General features: G+C 38.0%; 1 protein-coding gene across 4 annotated transcripts in view; it reads left to right on the forward strand.

The window, feature by feature from the left end:
• Positions 1-4,480: 4,480 nt before the first annotated feature.
• Positions 4,481-23,252, forward strand: part of pudp (pseudouridine 5'-phosphatase) — a 50,059-nt gene continuing 31,287 nt past the window's right edge. For 3 of the 4 annotated variants that reach the window (XR_009061792.1, XM_057826532.1, XM_057826541.1), the window contains exons 1-3: positions 4,481-4,588; positions 5,292-5,510; positions 9,750-9,979. Coding sequence is in view for 3 of the 4 variants with exons in the window: in XM_057826532.1 (XP_057682515.1) it covers positions 4,519-4,588; positions 5,292-5,510; positions 9,750-9,979 (519 nt within the window). In the remaining variant the exon portion in view is untranslated. Of the gene's footprint in view, positions 4,589-5,291; positions 5,511-9,749; positions 9,980-16,035; positions 19,342-23,252 lie in introns of those variants that run through there. The other variant, XM_057826548.1, reaches the window with a different exon arrangement.

Here is a 23,252-nt window from a genome sequence, read left to right on the forward strand (position 1 = left end):
TGACGTGACGGTTGGCAATTGGTTCCAACCGGAGTGTCCGTGACGCGCCGGTACGGGAGTGGTCGGCTAGTGGCCCGACACTAGCCTGCCCAGTAAGCAACTGGACTACCGGCGAGTCGCCGGCGTCCACGCCGGCAGCCCCATCGCTTCAGCTTTGAATGAGTGCCGTGTCATTCGCGGGGCGTCCGCTCGACAGCCGGCCTCCGCGCCTGGGGGGTGATATCGGGGTCTGACCAGTGTGCCACGACAGGGCACCGTACCGTTGCGGGTACTCCGGTGAAATGCCGATGTCACACGCCCGTACCGGTGCCCTATATTCGGCTTAGATTCCAACAGACTCCGATGGCTGGATGGAGCCCTGGTGGCCATTATGCTTGCTTCATACTTTTATGTCATTGGCGTAGCTACCTGCCAATCAAACACACCGGAATTAGCGTTGAAGGAGAATCTTTGTGTCAAAATGATTCAATCGAAAAAAAAGTGCCTTCAAAACTTTTTCCACTTCAAAAAAAAAAAGTGTGTTCAAAACTTTTTCCACTTTGAAAAAAAAAAGTTTAAAACTTTTTGCTTTTCAAAAAAAGTGACACTTCAATTAAAAAAAAAAAAATATTTCAAATAAAAAATATATTTAAAAAAAAAAAGTTTTTGCAAATGATTTTTTCCTTTGATTAAAAATAGTTTTTTGATTAAAGCAACTTTTATTCCGATTGAATGATTTTGACACAAATGTCCTACGCCTAATATGGCTCAAACACAAAAAGGATTGCTTCAATCAAAGAAAACAAATAAAGTGTTCAAATGCGAATTTCTGAGTCTTAAATATTTTTTCACATTCAAACCTTTTTTTCTACGATTGATTTAAAAAAAAAAATTGATTGAAGTGATTTTTCTTTTGAAAATATATATGTTTTTGTTTGAAGCAATTTATTTTTTGATTGAATAATAAAGACACAAATGTCCTAGCCAAAATGTGGTCCAAACGGAAAATTACATGACTTCAATCAAAAATGGTGTTTCAATTTAAAAAAACTTGACTTTGATCAAAAAAATAAAATTCAATCAAAGAAAAATAGTTTTCAAATATATTTTTTTGAGTTTCAAATTTATTTTTGCATTCAAACACATTTTTTTTGATTGAAGTGACGTTTTCTTCGATTGAAAGTATATATTTTGATTGAAGCAACTTTTTATTTGATCGAAGCAACTTTTTTTTTGATTGAATAATAAAGACACAAATCTACCTCCATAAATAAGTAGCCTAACATAAATGAACAAATATAAGTCAAAAGTAGTGACGGGATATGTCGTTCACTTGAGGAAATGAATCCATTCCAGTTCGTTCAGCAAAATTTTCTTTGGGCTTGGGGGCATACAGACTTTCTCTAGCATGATCTTGATCACATATGCAATATTGCCGCTACCAGCCTACGTGACACGCTTGCTGTCACGCAAAGAAAAAGAGAAATCGAAAATTTAATTTCTAAATATGGAACGACCAACACATTATATTTACCTCACGCACTGCTGTGTTTTTGTTTTTATGCTCCTCACTATTATTTTTGGTAACTATCGTTAAAACTAAAGCGTAAATAGCTGGTTGTCAAATGTATTGCTCTGAAATGAAAACAATACTACATTTTGATACAAAACAGTTTCATTGCAAGTCATTATTAAGATGATTGTATTGAAATATCATTTTTGCACTGGTATTAATAAATGAATAATCCAGTCAGCTCCCCGTCGTCCCCTCATCTCAAATCGTCAAATGCTGACGATAAATAATTGTTTAATAATTGCAACACGTCTACTCAGCGAGCTACGAGACTCAACAACATCATCCGCTACAGTTTGCTCTTTACAATGTCGCCTTTCCACTCTCATTAGTCTGTCAAGAAAAATGGAGACATATTGCTACATCTTCCGTGCCCGCGTGCGTTGTTTTTGGGCGCTTGAGTAGCATATGATGGACGGATGGACATTAATTCGTCAAACCAACCAACACCCAACACGCTCTGACACGAAAAAAAATAAAACACTCGGAAAAAATTGACATGTACTGTATATACTGTTTCATTGCAAATCAGTATTATGGTGATCATACTAAATATTAATTTTCCTGTGCACATATGAGGTAAATATCGCTGCCATGAAGCCTACAACCAGTGACAGTTCTCTCCCCCCTTGCACTGCCGTCACGCAACCGCAGCTCAGCTTTTGCTTGCCTTGTAGCTACCCGCGAAAGTGTTTTAAACTACTGTAAATTTGATAGTATGTCGTCATATGTAGTCCCGAGTCTGTTAAGAAAAGTAGTACATTAAGCCATGCTCGCTAGGTTTGTGTGGTGTTTTTGTCTGTTTGAGCAGCATATGATAGGCTCCACATTAACAAATATGTGACAAAGTCATTTTCTTTCATTTTTCGAGTCGTTCACCGCGTGACTGGAAAGTCAAGTAACTTAGCTGCAAGCTCGGTCATGAGCCGGAGGACCAAGTAAGTGAACGGGAAGTGACATAACTCAGTCTTGCCCCCTGCCTGCACGCTGGCTGCTTAATGGCAACACGTGAAAGTGAGTGACAGACGCTCTGATTCTGTTTCCGCTCCCTCCCCTGCCTGCGATGAGGCTGGCGTCTGATTGGTCGTTTGCGATGTCAAGACTCTGCCGCTTGCTCAACGCCCTCCCACGCAGCAAGCAAGCGCAAGCTTCCTAGAACTAATCAGAGCAGAAGGTGATTAGTTCGGTCTAGTTCACCCAAACAATTCGTTCAAAAAGAACAAATCGTTCATGACCGATACAACACTAGTCCAAAGTGCACACTAGCCACGTTTACATGCTGACTTTTATTCATACCGATTCAAATCATTCCGAATGGAAATTTCAGATCAGCTGTTTACATGTCACTTCATCTATTCCGATCCAGCGTTTACATGTGACTGCCTTTATTCCGAAAGGACGTTTGACAACTGCCGTCTGACATGCGCAGATTAATCAAAACAAAGCGTCACGTTGCAAAACATGGAGATCGATCGTCGGAGTGCTGCTGTTTTAACTTTAACCCACTTGTTGTGTTTGTGGGGTCGTTTCCGCTTCTGCTGTTTTGCTCTTTTGCCTTGTAGTAGCCGGTTTTCCACCGGTTTCTAATCTGGTCAACGCTCCGGTCTATTCCGGCTTCGTGTAACCTCTCGTGAACTTTTTAAAATAGTTCACTGTTCCTCATTTTACGCCCGTCGAAGCGAGCAATTACATTCAATTCTTTTAAAGTTTGAATTAAATACAATCTTTCCGCCGGACTCCAATTAGGTGCGCTGTGCTTGGAAGCCATGTTGCAAATGACGTTACTTACGTCACAAAGTGACGTCACCACATCAGTACGGAGCATGTGCAGAAAGAACGCAACCAGACACCATTCCGCTTCCCTATTTACATGATATAATTTTACTTCTAATCGGTTTGGGAAAAGGAATATTCCACCCCTGTGAATCGGAATGAAATTCCATTCGGTTTGGGCCTGTTCATTCCGAATGAGGTGTTTATATGGAACACATTTATTCGGTTTGAACAAATATTCCGATTGTAATTGGAATATTTGGCTCCATGTAAACGTGGCAATTGACAGCTAAGATGTTCTGAACCTCCCCATCAGAGCAAATAAAACTAAATATTATAAATAAGCCTCCTCAACTTTTCTTGCTCTTAAAGATTTCATCCATTTCCTGTTGCATCGCCCTTTTTTTGTCACATCAATTAAAAAAACTTTTGTTGTTGTTGTTGCTGTTCCAGAAAACATGCACTCACGAACTAAATATCTCTGCTGATCACATGTCAGTATGTCAATCAATGGAACGGATAAATGAGTCCAGGCGTTTTGCTTTGCTGTGTGCACTCGCACATTTCACACATCGTCAGACACTATAACTGCAGCAGCTAGGGAAACCTCCATGCCGTTCGCGGAATAAAATAAATAATAAATATAGGTGGAAACGGATTACGCTACACAAGCACTTTTTTATGCTTATTATTAACACTTGTGCATGTAAATCTGATGTTGGTAGATTGTTTTCTTCTTAGAGATGAAATGCATGTGTGGCAGCTCAGCATTAAAAAATTTTTTTACATAATGTTTTGACAGCTGCCGTCACATTTTGGAATCGAAGCACCGTGTACCGGAACAACATTCCGACCCTGAATCTTATACCGGAACTGCTTTCCTGACCGTTCTGGCCCACTTTCACCCCTGTTTATGAGACATACAAATATTGTTTGCATTTGCAATATTCTTTTCCCTCAGCTCCTTATTTTCTTGCTCCATCCAAATGAGCTCATTTAGAAATCAATAGATGTCCTCCGTTTTTACAAATGCGTTAATATGCTGCCTGTATGTATGTGTGGGATTACGTTTTTACACCGAAAAGGTGTACTATAACAATGTACTTGTTAGAGTTGCTTTCATTTTGGCGCTTCTCAGTTGCCTTATTTTGATTACGTCATACGTCACGCCAACACGGAAATAAATCTGAAACATGTCGATGACAGGCAACGGCTACAAACCTGTGAGTCATGTCATATTTGACATGGATGGATTGCTATTAGGTACTTTGCAACACTCGCGCACATACGAAGTATATATGTTACTTGAGCAACCACGCGAAAATAATAATAGTTCAGAAATGCGTTGTGGAAGTAAGTTATCCATGCAGGAAGTACGTGCCCACCCTCCAAAACCAAACTATATGCTGATCGTGAGCACTTTCTAACTTTGTTGTGCTTTGGCGCTAGTCTTTCACCTGCATCGGCAAGATCAGCACCAAAACACAAAAAATCCAGTATTTGTTGGATTTATTATTATTATTATCCTTTGTAATAAGAAACATTCTGCTTTATCATTAAATAGTAATTGGGTCTGGAAGTTTGTCCAAATGTTCCAAATGTGTCCATGTGAACTGGTTTTGGGATTCTTTCTTTAATAACAAAACTGAAAACTTGAAGACTGTATTTTAAAAATATTATTACTGTTTCAATTCAATTTTATTCACACATATCCATATTTACAAAGTCTTCCCACAAAGTTACATCATCTCATAATGCTGAGCTTGGATCATATGTGAGTCAGGTCTCCTTAGGAAGCTACTTAAAGCTTATAGTCAGGAGCCTGAGGACAATTATAAGAAGAGCAGAAAGGGTGAATTATTACTTTTCCTGTGTAATTTACACTGGTTTAGTTGGAATTGAAAAAAAAAAAAAAAGTAAATTAGTTGAAAATGTTTAATTTTCTGGTTATATGTTCTCATTTCAGACACGGAGCGCCTGTACTCTGTGTCCTTCCAGGAGGTGTGTGACCGGTTTGGAAAGAAATACACATGGGGAGTGAAGTCCAAAGTGATGGGCGCAAAGGCTTTGGAGGCGGCTCAAATTATTCGTGACACTTTGGACCTTCCGATTACAGCAGAGGAGCTACTTTTTGAAACCAGACAAATACAGGAGAGGATATTTCCTTCAGCCAAACTCATGCCAGGTTTGCAAAGTTTTTCCCTCCCTCTTACTTTGTGCTAATTTTATTTCCACAAGTTTCAGGATTTACGAGGTCTATCTGGACCTCATGTATTAAATTTCATGGCGTATCATTTGGAAATGTTTATATGATATAACAATATTATTTACTGCAATGGTAAATTTGATATACTGCACATAATATATATGTACAGTGGTATCTCTACATACGAAGTTAAATCGTTCCAGGACCCTGTTTTTAAGTCGAAATGGTCGTATGTCGAGCAGGATTTTCCCATAAGAATACATTATAATTCCATTGATTCGTTCCACAGCCCAAAAACCTACACTAAATTCTCAATAAATACTGATGTTCCGATTGCAAATATCAATTACAAAGAGCAAAACAAACACATTATGAATAAAAATTGGAATAATAATAATAATACTTATTATTATAATAATAATAATAGCCATAATAATACCTGTAATAATGTAACAAACCAGTGGCTAATGTGGTGAATGTGTTTGCGTAGTGTACCTGAACGCATCGCGTGGCTCACTTGATTGTGAGCTTTTTTAGTTTCACTCTTACCTTATTTACTTGCTGCGGGGGACACTGGTCACAAGCTGATGGAATGAATGATTAGAAACCTGACGAAGCTGGCAATTTCTTTGGCGATGTTACCGCAATAATAATTGCCGCCTTAACTTATAAAGACTGGCGAACGGAGGAGGACCATCATTAGGGTGGTCCTTATTTTTCAGCTTTCAAATACTCATGCTCTCACCCCACCAACATGTTACAATCAATGTAAAAATAATTAGGAATTTTTTTTTTTTGAGATTAGAGAATATTTAGAAGTTGCTCAAGAAGTTTAAAAAATGGCAGATATTGTCGTTTTTCCATATTTTTGAGTTTCGTAAGATGTATTGTGTGCCAGATTATGATATTTTGTATCATACATTTATGTTGAAATTGACTTGGCTATTCTTAAAAACACAGCCGTGAATTAACATTGATTCATGTTTGTCACATTCAGTGGTTTTATCCGGTTGCTTAATCTGTTCCCATGGTGGTGGTTTTGCTGACCTCAGCACCCAGTCCCTGTTTTCTCCAAAATGATGCCGAGTCTGCTGAATGCTGATTGCCACATTGTTAGAACTTCTGACTCTTTGTGAGCTCTCTTCCATTTTAAGTGCTGCAATACTACAGTACAGTATATGTGTTCATAACATTTTTAGACACAAAAAGGACAAATTATTTGTGAATCAGTAGCAGTTTATACTTTGCATGTCGGCATCACATATTTGAACTTGTGCTTGCTTGTGTGTTCACCACGTGCATGGGTCCAATTTTCAAAAGGTTTCAGAAGCACTGGGAGTACATTGACCGCACAGATTTCAGGCCGGCTGTGACAACTGATGATAATGATTTGATTGCAGACATCAAAGATGATATCACTGATTTTGTCATGAAACACCTCGACTGTTTTCAACCAAGAGATGATTACAGAGAGCTCCTTGAACTCGTCATAATTTTTCTCGGTGATAGTCCTCCTCGTGTTCATTTCAGGATTCCTGGAGCTATACACTATGCACGCTGGATGGCGAAGGCATTGTATGCTCTCAAGATTTATCTATTTCGAGAACAGTTCAAGCTCACTGCTCATGAAAACAAAGGCATTCGTGATGTTTGTATGTTCATCGTCCGATTGTACGTCCGAGTCTGGTTCACTGCTCCTGATGCCATCTCTGCTCCTCGTCATGATCTGTGGTTTTTGCAAAGTTTGAAGATGTATGAGGACATCAACCCAGCAATTTCCAAAGCTGCAGTCAGCAAGTTTTCAGGACACCTTTGGTATTTAAGTGAGGAGTTGGTAGCGTTGGCCCTCTTCGACCCAGCAGTAACCAATGATACAAAGAGAGCCATGGTGGAAGCTATGTTGGAGGAAGGATCTGCTTCTGATAGTTTGCCAAAAGGTCCAAAGCACATACAAGCTGCCAAGAAGTCCATCCAGGATATGTCCCTTGTGGGGTGTGTGAACCGAAACACCAAGATTTTCTTCACAAATTTAGATATAGCTGCAGAATTTCTCCAGGCTGAACCAGAAACATGGGACTCCCGAGACGACTTCAAGGCAGCATCTTCCATCGTGCACAGTCTGAAGGTTGTTAACGATTTAGCTGAAAGGGGAGTGGGACTCATCGAAGAGTACAATCCTTTGTTAACTAATGATGAGGAGCAGAAACAATACTTGCTGCAAGTCGTATAGGACCACAGGAAGAGATTCCCCGATGCAAAAAAGGCCACACTGCTCCAGAGTGAAATCAATAAATAATCATGAGTCACTGATAGTGAACCTTTCGTATGTTGCCATACTTTTTAGTTTATTAATCAGTCAAATTATCTTGACAATAGTTTGGTTCAAATCAATTTGTTTCTTGTTTTGAAGCACTCCTCACAGTTTTGCATTAGCTGTGAACCTGAGGACACCAGGGGTATTCTGTAACAATGACTGTAATCATAAGGCGGTTGCAAATTAGGTTTATGATTCCACGAATATACATGTAACCATGTGTTGTTTGTATTATGCTTTAATTTTTAGATCTGTATCTGGTGTATGCATTGTGAAGTTTCACTACATTCAGTTGATAATAAAGAAATTGAAAGCATTTTTTCCAAAATAACCGATAACGGTAAAATTTCTAAAAATACGAACATTTTGGAAATTTCAAAGGCTGTGAGCAACCTCAAAATATTGCATAATTACTTTGAAAATTTGCACAGTTTACTTTTTTTTATTTCCTAACACATTGAGGGGGTGAGAGTTGAACATATCCCCCCCAAAATTTTTGACCCCATATAAGGACCACCCTAACCATCATAGACCGTCTACGGCTGTATTGTTGAGCAAGCCATATCTCGGATGCGCACCCCACTGTCATATTTTTCTATCATATCTATCTTCATGTCAATGGTAACGGTAAGCATAACTTTTTTTCCTTTTTTTCACCACTTGCACTAACATTGTTGGAACCCATGTTGATTTCTCTCACAAGAAAACCATGCGTCCGTCTTGCCGGAAAACAAAGAAACTGCGGTGCTGTCATAGACCGTCGTGTTTAGAGCATGTCGTCGGATGTAGAAACAAATGTCGAGTCAAATTTTAGGTCGGATGTCGAAAAGATCGTGTGTCGAAGTGATCGTATGTCGAGGTACCACTGTATTAGGAATGTCCCGATCGCTTACATTTGGGCCTTTGATGGTAGAGCTTGTCTCAGAAAGACACACCTTACGTCAAATGGACAACAATATTTTCTGTGTAGTTGAGTTATTTCACTGTGTAAAGACACGCGGTTTTCATTGTCAGCAGCATCGACTCCACCATGAATGTCGAGCTCTAACCATAGCGATGATGTGCCATATTTTATCTTGAGTTGTTAAAAAAAAAAAAAAAAAACGTTTTAAACATGTTACTGTCCCAGCATGCCGTCTTCATAATGTGAATTATTTTTAAACAAGAATAATGCAGAAAAATGCTTGTCTTTATTAAATGCTTCATTGAGTGAGTCCACTCAAATCTACTCACTCTTTGACGCTCACGCTGCTGAGAACAGACTCTCACTTACACAATGAGTTTCCACAGCCCACTACCGCTAGTGTTTACCAAGCTAAACAATGATTGACACACTTGGGCCTTTGATGGTCGAGCTACCAAGCTTCTCTGGTAAAATCAAAGCTACAAACCTGTCAATCATCGTTAACTTAAATAGCTAACTCCAGGGCACCGCTGAGCAAGAAAAGCAGCGGGAGGGCGAGTGAAAAGCTGTACGAGCATGAAGCAGAAAAACATTTTTTAAGTTAAAAACCCAATCCTTTTCACCCAATTCCGATTCTCTGAAAAATGGAACGATCGGCCTGATTTTCGATCACATGATCGGATCGGGACATCCCTAATTTATATATATGTGTATTAGGGATAGGACTTGGTTGAAAAAGAATTTAGGCGCGAACATTGTTAACACTTAATATATGAATTTACCCAGATTTATGAAAAAAATAAGGAAATTCCACAGAAACTATCCTTGGCCAAATTTGAAAAGAATTAAGGAACGCAGAATGCCATTGCAGAACCTTTTTTCTCCCACAACAGTATTACTAAGTGGGTAAAGGAACAATAAAAAAACAGTGTTCCTTCTCTAGGCAGGTGTTGCTGCATGCAATGATGAGAATGAGTAAGGTTACGCTTGTCTTAAAAAGGTGTGGAAAAGTTGGTGAACCATTTGAAGAGACATGGGATCCCCATTGCTGTAGCGACTAGCTCAGCTGCTGTGACGTTTAATTTGAAGACAAGCCAGCACAAAGATTTCTTTGCTTTGTTCAACCACATTGTCCTGGGAGATGATCCTGAAGTAAAGAATTCCAAGCCAAAGCCTGACTCCTTCCTGGTTTGTGCCAGCAGATTCAAGCCACCAGCTTCTCCAGATACTGTGAGCACTTATTTTTATTTTTCAAACTAAATACATGCAAACCAACAATGCCTTATATGTGTTTTCAAAAATGTATGGATGCCAAAATGTACTAATGATAGTGTTTGCATTATTGGGTTCAAACTAAATGTAGTAATAGCTAAGATGTGCAAAAGCTGCAACAGTTTGACCGATTCTTGCATAAGGTGTAAAGAAGGAGAAAGTCAGTTCCATTGATCGCTATTGTCAACAACAAGTTTGTAGGACGTGGCAGGATACCAGATAAACCGACCAAGGGCAAGGGCAGATATAGACTATTTATACACAGGGTCACAGGTGGATACGATCAGCATGATTGGGAAGAGCAGGAACGCAACTACCAAAATAAAAGCAGAACAAACACAAAACATTAACGAGAAAGTACGAGACATTACGGTTTTCCTGCTTAATGTGTATTATCATCACGAAGTTGGCATAGTCCTTGTAAACGCTACAGTATCTGCCCATCTGCCAATGTTCATTAGAAATTGTTAGAATCCATTATTTTATTCGTTTATTTATTTTTGGACTAACACTTTTAAATTTTTGAGACAAAACCATTTTAAGCAATCATCGACTTAAACTAGACGAAATTTGCCTGAGATTTCATCAACGAAAACTAGACGAAGACAAACACATTTTGAAATGACTAAAATATGACCAACACTAAGAAGTATTTTCATCCAAAAGACTAAAACAAAAATTAAAAGGGCTGGCAAAAATCAACACTGGAAAGGAATAGTAATACAGGTTGGTTGTCTCTGCCTCCTTACTGCTAACAGTTAGTCCCCGATTTATGAACAAGTTCTATCCTGGGCTGGCGATGTTACCAGGATTTCCGCGTAAGTCGGAATTAATACCTCAAAACACCCCTCTAAATAATATGTATGTATATATATATATATATATATATATATATTAGGGCTGTCAAACGATTAAAATTTTTAATCGAGTTAATTACAGCTTAAAAATTAATTAATCGTAATTAATCGCAATTAATCGCAATTCAAACCATCTATAAAATATGCCATATTTTTCTGTAAATTATTGTTGGAATGGAAAGATAAGACAAGATGGATATATACATTCAACATACGGTACATAAGGACTGTATTTGTTTATTATAACAATAAATCAACAAGATGGCATTAACATTATTAACATTCTGTTAAAGTGATCCATGGATAGAAAGACTTGTAGTTCTTAAAAGATGAATATTAGTACAAGTTATAGAAATGTTATATCAAAACGCCTCTTAATGTTTTCGTTTTAATATTTTAATAAAATTTGTAACCTTTTCAATCAAAAAATAAACTAGTAGCCCTATTCTGTCCTCAATGTGTGTGAGTACACAAATTGACAGATAGCGAACATAAGTTCCAAAAAGAAATCAGACGGTGTGGCAAAGTTGCATGGGCTTTACTGAAGTCATCTCTTTTTGACAGGAGCACGTTTCTTGTATTTTTGTAAAACTGAAAATAACAAGGCAATGTGTCAATAACTTGCATAAATCACAAAATAACATAAAATGTACACACACGTGTCCATTTGAGCAGTAGCACTAGCCAATTCGCTCACAAGCATTTAACAATGTAACTGCATTTCACCATATATGTGAACAAATTCAAATACACATCATCAATAACTATCTAATGCTCATGAATATAAACAAAGGAGGAATATAACTCACAAGCGATGCATGTATTAGACACAAACAGTGTGAAGGGGCTATGAGAACTGCCACTGAATACTGGATGCGGACGTTAGCTGGTCTGAATAGCACAGTCTATTAGTGTGAGTTCGCGTCGACATATAATCACGTCAGAAAAGCGCGCCGAAACCCAAATAATCAGCTGCACTGAATCGCCAGCAGAGAACGACATTACGCCACATAACATATGCGAGTCACACCCAAGCGCCAGCAGAGGGCGGAAAAACTCCATAAAACACAATTAACAAGTTAGGCTTTCACTCTACTGACATTTAAATCTGTCTGAGCGGGCCTAGTGCGTTAATTGCGTCAAATATTTTAACGTGATTAATTAAAAAAATTAATTAACGCCCGTTAACGCGATAATTTTGACAGCCCTAATATATATATATATATATATATACACAAAAACATGTATTATATGTCAAAATTATTGCGTTAACGAGCGGTAATTAATTTTTTAAATTAATCCCGTTAAAATATTTGATCCAATTAACGCAACAAATGCCCCGCTCAAACAGATTAAAATGACAGCATAGTGAAAGGGGTACTTGTTGTGTTTTTCGGAGCTTTGCCGCTCTCTGCTGGCGCTTGGGTGCGACTGATTTTATAGGCTTCAGAACCCATGAGCATTGTGTAAGTAATTATTGACATCAACAATGGCGGGCTACTAGTTTATTTTTTGATTGAAAATTTTACAAATTTTATTAAAACGAAAACATGAAGAGGGGTTTTAATATAAAATTCCTATAACTTGTAATAACATTTATCTTTTAAGAACTACAACCCTTTCTATCCATGGATCGCTTTCACAGAATGTTAATAATGGTAATGCCATCTTGTTGATTTGTTGTTATAATAAAGAAATACAGTACTTATGTACCGTATGTTTAATGTATATATCCATCTTGTCTTATCTTTCCATTCCAACAATAATTTACAGAAAAATATGGCATATTTTATAGATGGTTTGAATTGCGATTAATTGCGATTAATTACGATTAATTTTTAAGCTGTAATTAACTCGATTAAAAATTTTAATCGTTTGACACCCCTAAAATAAATGTAATAATTAAAAATTAAAAAGACAGCCCACAGGGACAGTGGTAACAGTGTGTCAGTAATATTCTCTGTCATGAATAAAAAGCAAACAAAAAATTATAATATTGCAGTATTAAAATGTGTAAAACCCGGACCGCTGCTCATGGCCAGCTGGCCCACCGGGATTTGTCCCAATTCTCCCGATCAGCCACTCCGAGCCTGATGCCGAATTATGCCAAGTTCATCTTACATCGGAAGTTGAGACGGACTTGTAGACGAAACAGCCGTTGCTCACGAAAGTGGACCTGTGAATTAAACTTGTATCGGAACCTCATACCGATACCGGATCGGATCGGCCCTATCGCTAGATACAATAGTAATTGCTGGACAAAAAAATTGGTTGGTTTAATCATCTTAAGACTGTCTGAGACTCATTTCTAGCTACGTATACAGTGCTCGGACTACACGGTAATATAATATTAATTTAATTTTGTGTTTTAATTTTTTTGTGAAAACTTTATTCTTTGACCAATGCAAATTTTTCTTTCGTTAATTTTTCCTCCTCTGTTTTCTTTACAACATAGGTAGGATACTTGGATACAACTTGAACAATGTGAAAAATACTTAGTTGTGGGTTAGTCGAGGGACCACCCAACTGAGACTTAGTAAGAAATGGTACGTCCCTTTTGAAAGGGTTGTTTATAAAAAAAAAAAAAAAAAAAAAAAAATATATATATATATATATATATATATATATATATATATATATATATATTAGGGGTGTTAAACGATAAAAAATTTTAATGGAGTTAATTACAGCTAAAAAATTAATTAATCGTAATTAATCGCAATTATTCGCAATTCAAACCATCTGTAAAATATGCCGTATTTTTCTGTAAATTATTGTTGGAATGGAAAGATTAGACCGAGATGGATATATACATTCAACATACGGTACATAAGTACTGTATTTCTTTATTATAACAATAAATCAACAAGATGGCGTTACCGTTATTAACATTCTGTTAAAGCAATCCATGGATAGAAAGACTTGTAGTTCTTAAAAGATAAATAAAAATAATGAATAAAATATATAAATATATATAAAAATTTATAGAAAATAAAAGATAATAACTAGTGCAAGTTATAGAAATTTTATATTAAAACCCCTCTTCATGTTTTTCGTTTTAATAAAATTTGTAAAATTTTTAATCAAAAAATAAACTAGTAGCCCGCCATTGTTGATGTCAATAATTACTTACACAATGCTCATGGGTGCTGAAGCCTATAAAATCAGTCGCACCCAAGCGCCAGCAGAGGGTGGCAAAACTCTGAAAAACACAACAAGTGCACCTTTCACTTTGCAGTCATTTTTGCTTTCCTTTCTGTTTGAGTGGGGCATTTGTGCGTTAATTGTGTCAAATATTTTCACTAGATTAATTAAAAAAAATAATTACCGCTCGTTAACGCGATAATTTTGACACCCCTAATATATATATATATATATATATATATATATATATATATATATATATATATATATTAGGAGTGGGAACCTCTTGGTACCTCACGATACGATACGATTTACAATACAAAGGCCACGATAACGATGATCTGACGATATGGCAATACAACGATTATCGATACATTGGTCAGGAAATCATTCTGGGATATTCTACAAACAACTAATTAACAGAGAAACAACCTTCCAGTGTGAACTGGAATCAGTTTATCACTAGTTGACTTCAAATCCTTTTGAAGTGGGAGGGATGCCAGCGAATGTTCATTCGCTGCCATCCCTCCCACTTCAAACGGATTGAACGTCTATGGCCGTCAGTGGCAGTCCATGCCAGGCGATTAGGTAATTTTGGGTCATTTAAAGTCTCACTGGAACAGCACCAAACAAAAGTTCCAGCATCATCACAATGTCCAGTGCAGATTCTTGACTCTTGACAAGGTGATGATGCTGGAACTTTTGTTTGGTGCCGTTCCAGTGAGATTTACAAAGATGATTGCCTGAAGAAGACATCAAAATTCCCTCAGTCCTTGATGATATGGGGCTGCATGTCAGGCAAAGGCACTGGGGTTGAAACTTCAATAAATGCACAAGTTTACATTGAAATTTTAGACCCCTTCAATTGAAAATGTGTTGTCATTTTCCAAGATGACAATGCATCATGCCACAGAGCTAAAACTGTTAAAGTATTCGTTGGAGAAAGACTCATCCAGTCAATGTCATGGCCTGCAAATATCCCAGATCCCAACCCTATTGATAACCTGTGGTGGAAATTGAAAAAAATGGTCCACAGCAAGGCTCCGACCTGCATCGATGATCCGGCAACTGCAATCAAAGTGAGTTGGCACCAAATTGATGAAAAATACTCGCTGACAACAATCTGCATGAACTTTTACCTATCTGGCTTGGAGGGCACAACATCCTTGTTTTCTTAAAAAAATAAAATAAAAAAATAATAATAATAATAAAAGATTACCGGTAATATTGTTTTAGAAATGTTTTTCCACTGATTAATATCTGTCTATGCTTGTGTGACAGTTAAAATGTTACACAATTATATTATTTCAAAATATTATGGTTGCAACAGTTGTGATCTAAAAATTCATTATTCATAAACAGTAATTAATCTCAGTGGGAATATTTATCTGAAATTCAATGGATTTGAAGTCGATCAGTGCTGCTGAATGGATTGCTGTTGAAGGTTCCACCATTTATGTTGAAAGTAAGCTACTGCAGATGTGTTGTATGTGCAGTCACGTAGGCAGAGCCTTTGTTTTTACTGATGGTTGGAAAAAGAAGTGACTGGTTTGCACTGGCTGAGGAATTGCAACGTGTGAAAATCCAAATACACATACACCCCAATTGTCTATGCTTGTGTTATAAAGAATCATTGAATTAGTAGGCAGCAGCATTTTTTTCATCCAGTCACAATCATCCAGCTTTGTCTTCAATTGACCTTGAATTGTAAAGCACCTGATTCGGCTCTATTGGTCATTAGAAGATGCATGACGCGGACAGTTAAGATACTGTATATTTTAAGGAACTGCTTTCAGAAAGGGGCAATACAGACAAAATAGGCTCATGTGTAGTAGAAAATTGTAGCATTCTTCTCATGTCATCCTAACATTTTTATTCTAATTGAATAAGAAAGTTTTGAGGCATTTGGCAGCAGCCGTCTAACCATCCCTTCACTTTATTCACTTTAAAGGAGTTCTTCCTACTAATAGGTCTGCCTGTGGCGCTACATACCTGATTCTTTTTTGTCTGCAGACAGCTGTGGCTCAGGCTGGCATTTTTCTTGATGAGATATGAAACCACAGCTTAGAGGGGGAATCGACAGCGTTGAGTGGAATAATAAATGGTGATGCATCACTCTGTGGCAAAGACTGTGACTAAACGAAATTTGTGTGTTGCTGTATCTATGCGTGTGTGTGTGATGCGCGTGGGTGGGCTTGTTGGTTTTCGCAAACATTAATCGGTCGCTGTGGAGAAGGGTAAAGAGATGTACTTTTTAAAAGAGCACAAACAAGAGATAAAAGCCATACCTTAACAAGTCTGTGCATCTTGTACTGTATTTACTTGCATATACAGTACAGGCCAAAAATTTGGACACACCTCATCATTTGTGTATTTTCTATCAACAAGTTTCCTGAGTAAAAATTGGGTTGCGTCATCTTTGAAACTTTCTGCTACGGACTTCCGGTTTAGATAGAACACCATTAATCTCGGGTGAAGTAGACAAAGTTTTAAACCGCCAAATCAAACCAGAGGAACCCACGGAATCTCAAAAAATGGATTCAGCACGACATAGATGAGACTGCGGCACTTTCTTTGCTGTTTGCTGCCTGGTTGTGTGATCTCCTGGAAGCGCCTATATACAATATGCTTGGTAGTGGAATGTTTTGACCAACGTCCAGCATCAAAGCGCCAGTGTGGATCTACCTCGCCATATGCCTTAAATCGAAACCAGCAGCAGATTGAGCATTTGGCTCGCAGCTTTAACCCTAAAGCACTCACCTGAAAGATCGTATGTTTGTTCTTATCACTTCGTTGAGCTAAAAAAAATCTAACAATCTGTGCAGCCTGTGTTAACATGGGGTGTAGATTGATACGCCGGCCACTTGAGTGACCAAAATAAAGCGAAATTACAAATACTGCAGTTAAGCCTGTCGCGGTATGCAACAATTCCATTTATCGCACGGTAAGTGAAAATGAAGGCGGTAATTTTCCCGCTGCGATTTATCGCCTCACGTGCGTGCGTACGTGCGAGCGTGTGCGTGCGGCAGACTGGCGGCGGACATGCTGTTAAAAGTTCGACTTGCTTGGTACCAACAGCGCAATATGCTGTGACGAGGATTCCCTGTGTTTTATTGACTTCTGGGTATGTTCGTTTTATACATTTTGAGTTTGCGTGACCATCATTCAATGGGGGAGGCGGGGCCGAATGCACTGTCAGCGTACATTGCTGAAGAAATGAGACCGTTTTACCTCTGTTTAATGTTGTTTGACACTTAGGCTATGTTCATACTGCAGGTCTTAATGCACGAATCCAATTTTTTCGTGTTTTTCCGACTCAAGTGAAGCATTAACTTGACGGTCTGAATGTGACAAGTCGCATAGAAGTGGACCATTTCAAATCCTATCTGGGTCACTTTCGTATGTGGTCTAAATCTGATCTGGGCCACATTTTTCCAGAATTTGGCTGGCGGTCTGAACTTTCAATTCTCCCGAATTGGAATTTATGTAGCAATGACGTCAGCAAAGCGAAAGCGGCAGGCAGGACGGGAGCGATGTAGCTGAGCATTAGCTTCTAGCTTAAACTCTGCTTTTATGCACGAAGCGGGCTTGACCACAGTCATTTAAAAAAAATAAAAATAAATAAATAAAATAAAAGAATAAAACGATAAGCCTGACAATTTTCGATTTTCATTTTATGCGCCGAATGCGCAATATTTCAGTATTGCTTACATGTCAGGCACACAAGTCAAGGCTTATGTGTGTGCGTGTATGCATTCTATCAGTTCGTATAAACTGTGATTAAAAGACTAAACGGGGATTATTAATGTCTGTTATTTGTGTCATCTTTTTGGAAATCAAAATATGATCACCCTGGAATTACATACAGTTAGCATGTGTAATCTGTTTTGGTGCCTCTGTGCATGCGGGTCACTTTGCTGAGCGCATCTCGGACTGCGAATTAGTGCTTGTGCATGATACTTGAACGGGCTCCATATACAAAGGCAGTCTGAACGGGCACACCAAAAAACCAGACATGACAAAAAATCATGTTTGTGGATTAAGATCTGCAGTATGAACCTAGCCTTAGTGAAGCCAAATTTTTGGTACTGCTACATAATTAATCTATTTTTCTCTGTTGTTGTTGAAGTGCAATTGTTTGTGTTACTACAACTATCCTCTGTGCCTAAATGCTTAAGTTATTGAGGTGCAATTTTATTTTTTTCTTGAAAAAGCCATTTTATTTATTCTATGTTTCTGTGCGGTATTGGTATTGTTGTCTTTTACTTAAAAGAGGCACGGGCTATTGTTTTTAGTTGTGATTTCTTAAAAAGTATTTTTGAATTTAAGATTAAATGTTTATTGCGTTTAAAACGGTGTACTTAATAGGGATGTCCCGATCCAGGTTTTTGCACTTCCGATCCGATACCGATATTGTTTTGCACTTCCGATCCGATACCGATACTGGCCGATACCGGCCTATCTGAGCATGTGTTAAAGTTTAAAGTTATTTAGTTTAGCCTCCTTACTTAGTTGTCAGACTCATGTTGAAAAAGGTTTTAGTACTCTTGATAACAATTAGCCAGCTGAATTTGGTGAGTTTGAATAACACTCAACGCCGGGGATGGCGTGGCTCAGTGGTAGAGTAGTTGTCCCCCAACCCAGAGGTTGTGGGTTCGATTCTCCACCCTGATGAACTCGCCTCAGTGTCCTTGAGCAAGATACTGAACCCCGCATTGCTCCTGGTGCTGTGTCACGAGTAGGTAGATGGCAATGTAGTGTAAAGCGCTTTGAGTACCTTGAGAGTTAGAAAAGCGCTATACAAGTATAACACCATAACAAGAAACTGACCTGTTTATTCAGTGACAAACACAAAACATTATAAATGACAAACAGAAATGGCATCGTCAGTCAGTAAAACGTGCAAATAATATTGTAAACGTTCTTCAAAAAAGCAAAACACACAAACAACCTCAGTGGAAAATCCCACAAACCCCCAGGCTATTAGATGCTTTTAATGTTTCGTTCATTAGTTACAAAAATTGTATAAAAAGCCTCTCAGGTTTAAATAAACGACTATTTCAGTATCAAGTTAACATTTTAAAACAGTAAATAAAATACTCAAATCCCCATTCTGTATCAGCAGCTTTAAACTACATTCAATTCATTTAATTTTGCGAATAAACTGTTAATTAGAGGTGTGCAAAATTTCCGATTCTTAGATTATTCGCGATTCCGCCGTGGAAGATTCGAGAACGATTCACAAACATCCAAATTCCGATTATTGAAATATGCCAAGTAAAGCGGTAGTACAACACACTCAGCGCGCCGCGCGGTCTTCGGGACGGAACGGAGCGAGAGTAGCTAAACATCATGCTTCTCATTACCCGGCCCCTCAGGTAATGCCAATGCTCAACTCACGGCTCTAGCTCAACTCATTCCACGAGATAAAAAAACACAACAACATACCTGACTGCTGCCGAAAAGCTGCTACAAAGTACAGCCACATAATGTTAAGGTAGATATCATTTATATAGGACTAGATGCATTTGATTCGGTAGCGTAAGCAGCATATCTACAAAAAGCTAGATGCGGGCGTTAGTAAACGGCCGCCATCTTAAAGCAGTACACTTCCCTGCAAGGCTGTTGTAGCGAACCTTCCAAGCAAACCTAATTAACTTTTTATCTAAAATACTCCTAAATCGGTAAAATATTGATTTGAATCTATCTTTAAAATAGTTTTAAAACTTTCACATGTCGAAAGTAGACAAAAGGGAAATTATGGAATAACGGGAGCAATTTTAACAACTTTAACGGTTGATTCACAACATTAATTTAATTGAATGTAGTTTAAAGCTGCTGATACAGAATGGGGACTGGAGTTTTTTTATTTAATGTTATTTTTGTATACAGTGGTACCGCTACATACGAATTTAATTCGTTCCAGGACCTTGTTTGTAAGTCGAAATGGTCGTATGTCGAGCAGGATTTTCCCATAGGAATACATTATAATTCCATTAATTCGTTCCAAAGCCTAAAAACATACACTAAATTCTTAATAAATACTGCTGGCACTGTTACAAATGGCAATTAAACATAGAAAAACAAATAAGTTATAAATAAATAATTCAGAATAATATAAGAAGAAGAAGAAGAATTAATAATTATTCCTGAAAATAATGTAACGAATCGGATTCTAATATGGCGGACACTTTTTACTGTCCCTGAACGCACCGCGAAGGTGACGTCTCAGTGAGATAGGTCGGTGCGGTAGAGATAATACTTTCGTTTTCCTGAGAGCAGTCAACTGCTTAAGACAATGAGCGTTTTGTGTTGGATAAGTTCTTAAATAAATGATAAAAACGTGACAAAGCTGGCGATTTCCTTGGCAATGTTACCACAATAATAATTGTCACCTTAACTTATAAATAGTGGCGAACGGTGGTCATAAGAGGATCATGGAGCTGTATTGTTGAGCCAGTTCAGGGACGCGCACCCCAAGCTCATATTTTTCTATAACTTGCATCTTCATTTCAAAGGTAAGCATCACTTTTTTCCTTGTTTCTCCAACTGTATCAACTTTTTTTGAAAACTGTGTTGATTTCCCACATAAGAAAATCCACCGTGGGTTCGTTTGCAGTGCTGTCATGTCGTCGTATTTCGAGCAACTCGTCGGATGTAGAAACAAATGGCGGCTCAAATTTTACGTCGGATGTCGAAAAGATCGTGTGTCGAAGTGATCGTATGTAGAGGTACCACTGTATTTGTTTACTGCTATATGCGAACTTGATACTGAAATAGTTGTTTGGTGTAGCCTGAGAGTATTTTTGAACAATTTTGGAACTAATGTACAAAACTTTAAAAAAAAAAAAAAAAAAAAAAGGAGGGGGGTGCATCAATAATCGTTTTATAATCGAATCGGAGCCTCTGAATCATAATCGTAATCGAATCGTTAGGTGCCCAAAGATTCCTAGCTCTACTGTTAATGTTGTTAAACTTGCTCCCGTTATTCCATAATTTCCCTTCGGTCTACTTTCGACATGTGAAAGTTTTAAAACTGTTTTGAAGATAGATTCAAGTCATGATTTTGCCGATTTAGGAGTACTTTAGATAAAAAGTTAATAAGGTTCGCTTGGAAGGTTCACAACAGCCTACTAGGGAAGTCTCCTGCTTTAAGATGGCGGCTGTTTACTAACGCAACTAGTTTTCAGTACTTCAATGTTGCTAACGCCATCAAGTCTGCCATTTTGCATCTAGTTCTATATACATATGATATCTTAATATCTGCAGTAAAACGATGTTGACGTAGTTTGTAGCGGCTGTCAGCAGCAGTCAGGTATTCTTGTGTTTTTTATCCAGCGGCATGAGTTGAGCTAAAGCCGTGAGTTGAGCATTGGCATTACCCGGGTCTATGACAAGCATGGTGTTTACTCTCGGGACTCAATGCGGTCCATTTCTCATTGCGTCCCGAAGACCGCGCTGTGTATTAGTTCCGCTTTACTTGACATATTTCAATAATCGGAATTTGGATGGTTGTGAATCGTTCTCGAATCTTCCACAGCCAAATCGCTCAAGGATGTAATGACGGCTGGGCATGTTGTACCGTGGTTCTAAGTGTTGGATGGTGCGTCTTTACTCATGAGAGATAATGGCTCGTCATCCAGAATGAATTCTTCGGCAATGACTCTTGTTATTCCCTGGGCTTTGGGACTGTCGCGCGCCAGTTTGTCACGCGTAGCAAAAGTTTCTGCCGGTGTTAGTTGCGTAGGTCCTTTCTTTTTGTCTTCGGTTTTCTTAACATACTTCTTATATTGTTTGTGGTGGTATTTCGCTAAATGCTTGATTAGGTTGGTTGTATTAAAACTTCTTACAGCATTACCACCACGCTTGACTTTATTGTGGCATATGTTGCACTCTGCCTCTTCGTCTTTGTCGTTCTTTAAGGTGAAATGATCCCACACACTGACATTTTTACTGATAAAGTCTCTCGCTAAATTGGGAGACGGTAATATAAATGTAGTGTGTTGAAGGTGTGCCCCAAAATGCGGACCTGATTTTAGGGAAACCGAAACAAAAACTGGAATGGATTATGTAAATCGGTGCGCTGGAAAACCAGGACCTGACTTAAAAAAAAAAAAATTGGATCGGAAGTCTGGATCGGAATCTTTCTGTGTTGGCCGTTCCGTACCGATGCACATTTTTTTGTCCATATCGGCGTCCGATCCGATCCAAATATCGGATCGGGACATCTCTAGTACTTAATATTACTTAGTATTATTAATATATACTGTATTCTTACTGTGTTATTGTAAATTGGTTTAAAAAAAAATGGGGGGGGGGGGGGGGGCGCAACAATATCGCATATCGTAATAATTTATGAGAGACATTATTGCCCACCAAAATTTTTTATCGCGACAAGCCTAATTACAGTTGCCAAATGCAGAAGGGCTGACACGGATTTTGTTGTTTTTAGGTTATTGTTATGGTATTATGAGCTCATCGCACATGTACATATAAACACAAATAGTATGTCATTCTTTTTTATTGCAGATATTGATCGCAATAAAACTTTTGGACAACATGATTCCATTTCTTGTTTTATTTAAAACAATTGGTACATGTGCACAACAGCTCAATAAATCACAATTTATAAAATTATTCAAAAAATATTAACGAAGGAGCATAAATCGAGCCTTCCATCAAGGTAGAATGCATGTAGTCTCGATATATGTCCATCAACATAAGTGTTGTTGCGAGGCACATTAAGTTGTCTTCCCTTGCCTAACAGCATTTTTCCACCTGTAAACAAACAAAAAAACCTGTAACACTTGAATTTATGCATTTAAGGTAAAAAGCTTGTGTATGACTTGTAGTAGATAAGTGTTTTCCATTCTTTGTCGTTGAAGCTAATGCAAAGCTAATGATGTCTCAGCTATGACGCATCATAGAATTGTAGTCAAATTCAACATAATTGTACCTGTTAATGCTTTGTAGTCGCACTGTCTTGGTTCCACATCGGCCTTCATGAACACCAAATTCCCATATTCGTGTATTACAACGCATTCACCTGGATGCTTCGGAGCTTTTCAGGTCCCTGATTGTGTTTCCATCCACTGCCAATAAAATACAAAACTGTTTTGGTTGTGGTGACTCTTAGCCATTTCTTCATTTTGTCCTCCCATGTCGTGATGATGGCAGATGGATGCAGCATTTCCAAATTGTCTTTTTTGAGAAATTTTGATGAGTAATGC

This window comes from Corythoichthys intestinalis, chromosome 2 (genome assembly GCF_030265065.1).
Source record: "Corythoichthys intestinalis isolate RoL2023-P3 chromosome 2, ASM3026506v1, whole genome shotgun sequence".
Taxonomy (NCBI): Eukaryota; Metazoa; Chordata; class Actinopteri; order Syngnathiformes; family Syngnathidae; genus Corythoichthys; species Corythoichthys intestinalis.